The 11,610-nt window shown below is 38.9% G+C and overlaps 1 protein-coding gene across 3 annotated transcripts in view; it reads right to left on the bottom strand.

The window, feature by feature from the left end:
* The window catches only part of CLCN5 (chloride channel, voltage-sensitive 5), a 158,507-nt gene that overhangs the window by 36,051 nt on the left and 110,846 nt on the right, over positions 1 to 11,610 (bottom strand). For all 3 annotated transcript variants that reach the window (XM_008576138.1, XM_008576139.1, XM_008576137.1), the window contains one exon: positions 10,426 to 10,572. In XM_008576138.1, the coding sequence (XP_008574360.1) occupies positions 10,426 to 10,572 (147 nt within the window). The remainder of the gene's footprint in view (positions 1 to 10,425; positions 10,573 to 11,610) is intronic.

Below are 11,610 nucleotides of genomic sequence, written 5' to 3'. Positions count from 1 at the left end.
CACTGGGGAAGAGACTGCCTCTTCAGCAAATGGTGCTGGGAGAACTGGATATCAATATGCAGGAGAATGAAACTAGACCCTTACCTTTCACCATGCACTAAAGTCAACTCAAAATAGATTAAAGAATTAAATATACACAACAATAAAACTTCTTAAAGAAAGCATAGGAGAAACACTTCAGGAAGTAGGACTAGACACAGACTTCATGAACATGACCCCAAAAAGAAACATAGGAGAAACACTTCAGGAAGTAGGACTGGGCACAGACTTCATGAATTTGACCCCCAAAGCACGGGCAACCAAAGGAAAAAATAAACAAATGGAATTATACAAACTAAAACGCTTCTGCACAGCAAAAGAAACAATTAACAGAGTTAAAAGACAACCAACAGAGTGGGAGAAAATATTTGCAAAATATACATCTGACAAAGGATTAATATCCAGAATATACAAGGAACTCAAACAACTTTACAAGAAAAAAATTAACAACCAATTAAAAAATGGGCAAAAGAGCTAAGTAGACATTTCTCTAAGGAAGATATACAAATGGCCAACAGACATATGAAAAAATGCTCAACATCACTCAGCATCCGGGAAATGCAAATCAAAACTACACTGAGATACCATCTCACCCCAGTTAGGATGGCTAAAATCCAAAGACTGAGAACGATAAATGCTGACGAGGTTGCAAAGAAAAAGGAACTCTCATACATTGTTGGTGGGACTGCAAAATGGTGCAGCCTCTATGGAAAATGGTAGGGAGGTTCCTCAAACCATTGTAGATAGATCTACCATATGAACCAGCTATCCCACTGTTGGGAATATACCCAGAGGAATGGAAATCATCAAGTGGAAGGTATACCTGTTCCCCAATGTTCATTGCAGCACTCTTTACAATAGCCAAGAGTTGGAACCAGCCCAAATGTCCATCATCGGATGAGTGGATATGGAAAATGTGGTATATCTACACAATGGAATACTACTCAGGTATAAAAAAGAATGAAATACTGCCATTTGGATGGACCTAGAAAGAATTATATTAAGTGAAACAAGTGAGGCACAGAAAGAGAAATATCTCATGTTCTCACTTATTGGTGGGAGCTAAAAATATATAAATAAATATACACACACAGACACACACAAAAACCGGGGAGGGGGGGAGAAGACACAACAATTACAATTCCTTGAAGTTGACACGACAAGCATACAGAAAGGACATTGTTGGGTGGGAGGGGGAGAGGGAAGAGGAAGGGAAGTTTCGGTAATGGGCCAGAAAAAAGATTAAAAAGAAAATAAAGCAAAAAAAAAAAAAGTCAATTGCTTTCCTTAGACTAGCAAAGAACTAGAATTGCAAATTTTTTAAAAAATCAATACCATTTACCAATAGCACCCTCAAAATTAAATACTTAGGTATAAAGCTAAGAAAATACATATAGGATCTGTATGCAGAAAACTACAAATACTAAGGAAAGAAATCAAAGATGTAAATAAATAATTTATGTTCATGGAATGAAAGATTCAATATTGTTAAGATCTCAATTATTCCCAACTTGATCAACATAATCCCAATCAAAACCCACACAAGTTATTCTGTTGCTAAAATAAACTGATTCTAAAGCTTCTGTGGAAAAGCAAAACACCTAGAATAGCCCACACAATACTGCACATGAACAAAGTTGGACGACTCACACTACCCGATTTAAAGATTTACTATGATGCTATAGTAATCAAGACAGAATGATACTGTTGAAAGAAAAGATACACAGATTGAGAGAACAGAATAGAGAATCCAGAAATAGACCCACACAAGTATGGTTAACTAATCTTTGACAAAGGCACAAAGGCAATTCAATGGAGAAAGGCCAGTGTTTTCAACAACCAGTGCTGCAACAACTGGGCATACATATGTAAAAAAGAGAACCTAGACAAAGACTTTATACCTGTCATAAAAATTAATTCAAAATGGATTATTGACCCAAATGTAAAATGCAAAGCTCATATGGGGGAGCTAAGAGAGAAAGAAGGAAAGAAAGACCACAGCGGCACACTGGACTTGCAGAGGGAGAGAACATTCCTTGGGCTACAAAGTTGAGGGGAGGGGGGAAGAGGGATGGGGAGCAAAGTTGGGGATAATTGGGTGGGGGACACGGAGTACAAATGCAATTTGTGGTAATGAGTATGCTGCCAGTATGAATCTGGCCTTCACATCTTGGGCACAAGGGGTGACAATCAGATTTGTTTCTCATGAATATTTATAACCAATAAGAAAAACAAAAAAATAAGGAAAAAAACCTTCTAGACAATAACGTAGGAGAAAGTCTACATAATCTTGGGCTTGGCAATTACTTTTTAGATAAAACAATAGCACTATCCCTTAAAACTCAACAATAAGAAAATAACCCTATTTAAAAATGAGCAAAAGACCTGAACCTCACAAAAGAAGATATATATATGGCAAATAGCATATGGAACGATGCTCAACATCATATGTCATTACAGAAATGCAAATTAAAACAACAAGATACCACAATACACCTATTAGAATAGCCAAAATACAAATCACTGACAACACCAAGGATGCAGAGTAACAGGAACTCTCATTTATTGCCGCTGGGAATGTAAATGTACAGCCACTTTGGAAGATAGTTTGGCAGTTTCTTATAAAACTAAACATAGTCTTACCATATGATCTAGCAATCATACACCTAGATACTGAGCCACCTGATTTGAAAACTCACACAAAAACCTACACACAGATGTTTATAGATGTTTCATTCATAATTGCACCAAACCAAAAGCAACCGAGATGCCATTCACTGGGTGAATGGATAAACAAACACTGGTACATCCAAAGATATACTATTCAGCAATAAAAAGGAATGTACTATCAATCCACACACAAAGACATGGATGGGTCTTAAATGCATATTGCTATGTGAAAGAAGCCACTCTAAAAAGTCTGCATACTGTATGATTCCATTATGTGATATTCTGGAAAAGGCAAATGTATGGAGATAATAAACAGATCAGTGGTTGCCAGGAGCTTGGAGGGTAGGGAGTTGAATAGCTGAAGCACAGGGGACTTGTTACGGTAGTGAAACTATTCTGCATGATACCATAATAGTGGATACATGTCACTATGCGTTTGTCAAAACCCATAGAACTTCACAGCACAAAGAACAATTCTAAATGTACGCAAATTTAAAAAAAAATCATTTGGGGCCGGCCCGTGGCTCACTCGGGAGAATGCAGTGCTGATAACACCAAGGCCATGGGTTTGGATCCTATATAAGGATGGCCGGTTCGCTCATTGGCTGAGTGTGGTGCTGACAACACCAAGCCAAGGGTTGAGATCCCCTTATCAGTCATCTTTTTTTTTTTTTTTGTCCTTTTTTGAGACCGGCCGCACCGCCCTCAGCCAGTGAGCGTACCAGTCATCCCTATATAGGATCCCGAACCCGCAGCGGGAGCGTCGCTGCGCTCCCAGTGCCGCACTCTCCCGAGTGCGCCATGGGCTCAGCCCTACCAGTCATCTTTAAAAAAAAAAAAAAAAATCATTTGGGAGGTTGGGGATCCCAGGATGGAATGTGGAACGTCACAAAAGAATCTAACTGTATCACAAATTTATGAGACAGCCTCACTGAAAAGGGATAAAGGGAAAATGTGCTGACCCAAGTAACTGTGGAAATGAATGAAGTCTGTAAGACTAAAGGCAAAAAGAATTGTGCATAAACACTGCACTCTAGTTGATAAAGTTGTCTCTCATGGAAAGTATGGGTTAATAATTCTGAAACCACTATACCTGCATACTGGAAGTGAATAGTTAAGTAACAGATGACGGGAGCCAGGTTTCTCACTGTTGGGGTGGGAAATTACAAACAAGCAAGGGGAGGAAGCTAAAGTAAGCTATGGAGTAACTGATTAGAATTAGAGACATCAATAAGATTTCATGTTTAGCTTAGATGCAGGTGGTTACATATAGACATATTCATAAATTGTATGTGTATATATGTGTGCATGTGTGTGTATATATGTACACATACACATATATTTCCTTACCCTGTTGACTGAGAGGGCCTAGAAGCAACAATTCCCCAGCAGAAATGAGCAAGTGTGCCTAGTGCTCAGATTGTGGTTTCTAGTACCATTCTCCAATGAAGGGCTCCTTGGAGAAATGGCTAATTCTATTCCTGGGGCAGGGAACATTCAAGATGAACCTGGGGCATCTTGTGGTACCAGAAAGTAAGGAAGTGCTAAGAAAAAAAAAAAAAAACCCACAATGATAGGGGTATGTCAAAGGGAAATGGAGCCAACTGAAAGAGCTCCTAATTGCCAAAACTGGAACAATTTGAGCAACAAAATAAAGTAGTAATGGATTATAACCCAAAGTATAAAATGAGTTCATACTTAAACAAATAATTGAATGGAACATCGAGACGAAACATAATTTCCTAGTCCTTAGTGTGATCTACACAGTGACTTCCTACCAAAGAGTACAGTATCGAAAGGGGGAAAAAGGAGTAGCCGTACAGTGGAGAAACCTGACAAAGACAACCCCAGCCAGATGATCAAGGTCAGCATCAGCAGTGGTAAGTCATGGTGACAGTGTGTACCCTTGATGTGGTATGATGAGAGGGCACTTAACCTCTGTGGTCCTCTCCAAAACTCATAATCCCAATCTAATCATGAGAAAAACACCAGATTAATCCCAACTGACGGACATTCTACAAAATACCTGATTCTTCAAAACAAGTCTGAGAAACTGTCACAGCCAAGAAGAGCCTAAGGATACATGTTGACTACACGTAATGTGGTGTCCTGGATGAGACAGGCAAAAAATAAGTAAAAATGAATAATGTATGTACTTTAGCTCATAAAAATCAATGGAGGGGGCCGGCCCGGTGGCGCACTGGATAAGTGCGCCGCTTGGGAAGCGCGGCGGCGCTCCCGCCCGAGGGTTCGGATCCCACATACAGACCGGGTCCCGCTCACTGGCTGAGCGAGGCGCGGGGTCGACACCAAGGGTTGCGATCCCGTTGCCGGTCCCCGGTCCGGTGCGGGGGCAACACTGAGGGTTGCGATCCGTTGCCGGACAGGGAAAAAGAAAAAAAAAAAAAAATCAATGGAGGGGGCCGGCCCGGTGGCGCACTGGATAGTGCGCCGCTTGGGAAGCGCGGCGGCGCTCCCGCCCGAGGGTTCGGATCCCACATACAGACCGGGTCCCGCTCACTGGCTGAGCGAGGCGCGGGGTCGACACCAAGGGTTGCGATCCCGTTGCCGGTCCCCGGTCCGGTGCGGGGGCAACACTGAGGGTTGCGATCCGTTGCCGGACAGGGAAAAAGAAAAAAAAAAAAAAATCAATGGAGGGGGCCGGCCCGGTGGCGCACTGGATAGTGCGCCGCTTGGGAAGCGCGGCGGCGCTCCCGCCCGAGGGTTCGGATCCCACATACAGACCGGGTCCCGCTCACTGGCTGAGCGAGGCGCGGGGTCGACACCAAGGGTTGCGATCCCGTTGCCGGTCCCCGGTCCGGTGCGGGGGCAACACTGAGGGTTGCGATCCGTTGCCGGACACGGAAAAAGACAAAAGACAAAAAAAAAAAAAAAAAATCAATGGAGGAAAGATTAGAGGATATTAGTTCTAAGTCTTACCATTTTCCTATTAAGTAACCTAAAGGAAGCCTTTAAAGCCTGTGAACATCATCATTGGTCTCATTTTAAAGATTCGGCATATAAAACTGATGTGGTTTATGGCCCCACAGACCTTTTGATATGGGCTTTTTTTTGCTTTTTTTTTCAGGCTCAAAAAGCAGCAATAATGATGGCCATTCACCCAGGCTAAGTGCTTGAGTATTACAAGGATGACGATTTCAAAGTACCTTTTCTTCTCCCCATACAATTGCACTCGTCAAATAGCTTACGGGAAGCCTAACTGAGGTGATGATAGTAGGTTTCTCCATCATGTGGGGCCCAAGATGTTTTCCTTTGTTTTCAGTTTCTCTCCGGAAGAAAACTATGACTATTTTTTACTGTATGGCAGAACAAACAGAACTGTTTCACAAGTTACTTGGTGGATTTCAAGTACATACTGTCATGTTTTTCATTCTATCACATTTGACTATTAAGATTTTTTCTTCTCTGGTTACATATAATCTTTTCTGTTCTGAGAAGTTATGTTGAGACTCAGCAGGTGGTATGGGGGAACATAGCCTATGCCATAATATGCTTTGGCTTTGAAGTCATCTCTGACTCTTCTCTATTTTATTCCCCATATCTAATTGGTCCTATCAATTCCCCCTCTGAAATTTCCCCAGGACTTATTATTCCTTCCTGTCCATTCCTGTTATTTTCATTTAGGTCTTTTGGTCTTTCTCCTAGACTAAAAATAATAATAATAATAACAGTTCCATTGGTCTTCTAGCCTTCAACCTACACTTCCCTTCAATCCACCCTCCTCCACACTGCCAAAAATTCTCTAAAACTCAAATCTGACCATATCATTTAATGCTACCTTGGTCACAAGGTAAGGTCCAAAAGCATAAACAATCTGGACCCTATGGAGATTTCTAATTACATCTCCTGCCTTATCCTCTGCAGTCCTCCCTCTGCTCCAACTGCCACCACCCTCTCCACCCCAGGAACTTTAGACCTCAGACACTCAGGCTCTGTGTTTCTTAAATACAAAAGGCTGTCTCATGCTTCTGTGCCTTTACCTGTGTTGCTCTCTCTGCCAGGAATGTCTCCTCATTCGACAGTTAGGGAGTAACAAAGCACCCCAGGTAGAAAGACAAGGAGATGAGGGAAAGAAGGGAATCAAAGAGCATTACTAAAACAGCACAGTGCTGGGCTCATATCTGGGCATTCCATAAATACTGAATGAATGAATGAATGAATGAACGCACACACGCATACAGTGTTGACCATGAGGTCCAGGCTGCAGAGGCAGGTAAGTGAGAATAGATGGACTGTGAGAACAGCTTTGAATGTTTTCTTGTTACTCAAACCCGTTTTCTATTTTCCTCCCCCTCCACTTCTTTCAGACCTCCATGTTTATGTTTCTTCTAATTTACAGACTACTATAACACTACCTCAGATGTATTTAACCATGCCATGCATAATTTATTTATTCATTCCTCACAAATCAATCCCTCCAGCCATCTGGAAAACAAGAACCACTTTTACTGCCTTTCAAGCTCCTTCTAACTAATTTTTTTAGTATGTGCTACTGTGCCTAGTACAAAATGTAGCAGTATTGTATGCACAGTTTCACCACCAAATATCAAGGACTTTGTGAACTTTTTTTTCTGTTGTTGTTGTCTTTATTAGGAAATCCCATGTGAAACATTAAATAAGAACAATTAGAAAGCAAAGCAAGAAAATTATATCACTACAGAGTGTAGTTAGTGGACTGATTTTTGTGTGATGGAAAGGAGCCTCATTATTTTATGATCAGACCTTGTAAACCACAAGCAGTAATTCCTCTATAAAGGCTAGTGAAAAATGGTGAGGAACTATTCATATAAAAACACATTCTACAATCACAAACAATGTCAGAAATACTGTTCTGCCTCAGTTTTCTAGTCTATGAAATGGGAATAATGGATAGTCACTTGTCCCAATTATCTACTGAGGGCAACATGAACACACAAAAAGTTCTTTGGTGATATGGATGCTATATGAGACCATTTTCTATTAGAAGCAATGAAGATAACTAAGCTAAACCACTCTGGTTTAGCTAGAAGGCTTAAGTACAGGTAGCCTGTTTAAGTTTATGGATACTCTGACAGACCATGTCACTAGAGCCAGTGATTGATATAACTGACTCACTACGGTTATACTACACATACATGGGGTGATATGTAAACACAGTTCCCTTTTGTAGAAGTAGGCAAATATGAAAACCACTAAATACCAAGCCATGAGTACCTCTCTTTTATGAACTTTATATTCAGGGGCTCTCTCCTACTGTCACTTCCCTGAGGTACCTTCCAAGGCAAATTTCTTGTCATCCTTTTTAACCTGTAGTTTTCATACTGGTACGTTCATCCCTAATCAGTCACTTCCTCAAAGAGGCCTTCACTGACCTTCCTAACTAAAGTGTTATTCCTCGGTTATTTATTGTCATTCAGTTTATTTCCATCCTAGTACTTATCACAATGGGTAATTAACTAGGTAATCTGTCTATTCACTTATTTATTGTCTTCCCCAGCTATATCTAAGTTCCAGGTCAATATTTGTCTTAATCCCACCTCTGTACCCCAGTGCCTACAATGGTGTCTGGTTCACAGCACGTGCTCAAAAGCTATTTGTTAAATGAATGGATAAAGCAGCTTTGTCCTCACAGTGACAGTAAGGTTTATTCAAACTTGGGCATGACATTCAAGGCCCTGACTTACCTATTTGGACTTATATTCAGCCTTTTTTTAATATATTTTTATATTATGCCTATTGATATATCTGTAAAAGGTTGCTTTTGGCCTGGAATGCTCTTCTTCCCACCAAATAACTAATTTTTCAAGGCCCTGCTCCAATATGCCTTTGCTGTGAAATCTTCTCCTATCCTTCACAGATACACACACACACACATACACAGAGGAAATGCTTCCTCTGCTAAGTTCCTGTAAGAACTATGGCACTTATAGGGTTATCGCAGTAATAATAATATAATAATAATAATGATACCTAACATTTTGCTGAGCACTTACCTACACTAGGCACAGTTATAAGCAATTTGTATTATTTCATTTAATACTGAAAACAACTCTAAGAGGTAGGTACTATCATAAGTACTTACATGGCATTTTTTAGCTACAATCAACTTCACAAAGGCAGGATGGTGTCTTAAAAACCTTGCTAATTCCCAGAACCTAGCAAAATGTCTACAATGTCATATGCCCTTAATACAAGATTGCTAAATAATGAATTCTGACAGTAGTTCCTTGTCCTCTGACTTTATTTTGAGAATGGCAATTCCAGTCAGTTAAAAAAACAGACAGTAGTTTAAAAGTGATTATACAAATTTAATCTTAAAGTGATGCAGTCTTTTCTAAGTACAATGAGAAACTAAGAGTCATAAAGGAAAAGGGTGATACACTATACCTGGCTATATAAAAATTAAAAACATTTGTACATCAATAAAGCGAAGTTGAAAAAGACAAACTAAAAATGGAAAAAAAAAATTCAACCTACATCAGACAAAGGATTAATAATAATATATGAAAGGCTCTGATAAATAAAAAAAGATAATCAGCCCACTAGAAAAATAGGAAGATCACATGAACAAGAAACTTCCAGAAAAAGAAATTAAATGGTTAGTAAACATGAAAATATGCGCTCAACCTCATTAATTTCAAAAAGTGAAAATTAAAACAACAATGGGAATCATTTATTTATTTATCCATCTATCCTATCATATTGTAAAGATGAAAAAAGAATTATAATATTCAGCACTGGTGAGGCTGTGGGAAAATAAGCACTCATTTACACTCATGCCACAAAAATGCTCTCCTACACTTAAAAGATATATGCACAAGGTTGTTCACTGTAGTATTGTTTGTAACAGAAAAAGATTGGAAATGACTGAAATGTACATCAATAGAAGATTGGTTAAATAAACTATACCATGGTTTGGTACAACTATACCATGAAATTGTATGCAGCCACTGAAAAGAATGATATAACTGGGTAACCAATTAACAAATGAGTGTAATTTTCATTTCATAGATGTATTCCAGTTAATCAAAAATCCAGTTATAAAAAGGGGAAAGAATTTGAACACACACTTCATCAAAGAGGATATAAGGTTGGCAAATAAGCACATGAAATGTCATTCAACACATTAGCCATTTAGGAAATTAAACTGAAACCATGATGAAATAACACTACATTCCTATTAGGATGACTAAAATAAAAATTATGGAAAATATCAAGAGCTGTCAAGGACGTGGAGCAAGTGGAACTCTCATACACAGCTAGTTCAGATGCAAAACGGTACAGGCAAATGGAAAATGGTTTGGCAGTTTCTTGTAAAGTTAAACATACATTTAGCATATGACCTGGTGATCCTACTCCTGGGTATACTAATCAGCAAGAAAAGGGAATGGACAACTTGGGTAAATCACCAAGTTAAGTGAAAGATGTCAGCCTCAAAAGGTGACATACTATGTGACTCCATGTACATATCACATCATCCAAAAAAAAAAAAAAAAACTATAGGGACAGAGAAAAGGTCACTAGTAAAGGCGTAGGTAGCAAGAGGTAATTCTTTAGAGGGTTGAACTGTTCTGTATCCTGTCAGTGGTTGTAGTTACAAGAATTTAGGCATGTGTTAAAACTCATAGGATGGTGTGCCAGAAAATAAAGGAATTTTACTGTACATAAATAAAAATAATTTTTAAAAAGATAAATTATCATCAGCAGTAATGATACCTTCTACTTCTCGGTCTAAGGGAGGAACATCATCTCTCATGGAGAAATCCATAGCTGTCGCTGGTATGTCCATCAAGTCTTCATCACTGGAGCTGCTCCGGAAGCTACTAAAACTCCCCTGCCGAAAGCCTCTGTTATCCATGGCTCCTGTACAGAAAGAAAAATAAGAAGCTTATGACAATGACCTCCAAGTCCCTTACCACTTCTGTTTTTTTTATTGTGGTAAAGATATATAACATAAAATTTACCACTTGAACCATTTCAGAGTATACAATTCAGTATCACTGAGTACATTTACAATGCTGTACAACCATCACCACTATCCATTTTCAGAACTTTTTCATCATCCCACACAAAACCTCTATACCCAGTAAATAATAACTCCCCACCTCCCGACCCCTGGTAACTTCTATTTTACTTTCTGTCTCTATAAGTTTTCTGACTCTGGATATTTCATATAAAAGGAATAACACAATATGTGGCCTTTTGTGTATGGTTTCTTTCATTTAGCATAATGTTTTCAACGTTCATCCATGTTATGGCATGTATCAGTACTTCATTCATTTTTATGGCTAAATAATATTCCATTGTGCAGATAGACCACATTTTTGTTTATTCATTCATCAGTTGATGAACATTTGGGTAATTTTTTCCTTTTGGATTGCCACTTATTCTTATGTCTTCTTTCATGTTCTCACTTTGACAATACAGACATGTAAACTACTTAATATATTTAGTTACTCTCTAGATGTAATAGATCTCTAGCCTTACCATGTAGTTGAAAACAGTTTTTGAAAACCATTAAAATGAGCATAAAACCAAATGAGGGCATGTGTACAAATATAATGGGAGTTCACAAGTAATCAATTGAAATAAAAGCTAGACATCAGTATTCAGAAACGTGCTGGCCATTTGGGAATGGAAAAAACATCACCTTATGCCTCTGACTCTCCCAGAGCTCCTAATACAACGTAGATGTACAGAAATACTGGGTGACTGACACATTGAAAAAGAGGCATACTATGCCATTCAATTTGCTCTCTGCTCAAGAATTTAATATAGAAAATGAAAAATTTTCTACATCAAGTATAAATCTTCAGATTATAAATTTTACTAAAAAAACAGTATACTGATTAAGAAAAAAAACAGTATTATGGTCTTCACTTTGCCACCCCCCCCCATAGA

This window comes from Galeopterus variegatus, unplaced genomic scaffold, assembly GCF_000696425.1.
Source record: "Galeopterus variegatus unplaced genomic scaffold, G_variegatus-3.0.2 Scaffold1298, whole genome shotgun sequence".
NCBI lineage: Eukaryota > Metazoa > Chordata > Mammalia > Dermoptera > Cynocephalidae > Galeopterus > Galeopterus variegatus.
This window is presented reverse-complemented; position numbering and strand designations above follow the sequence as displayed.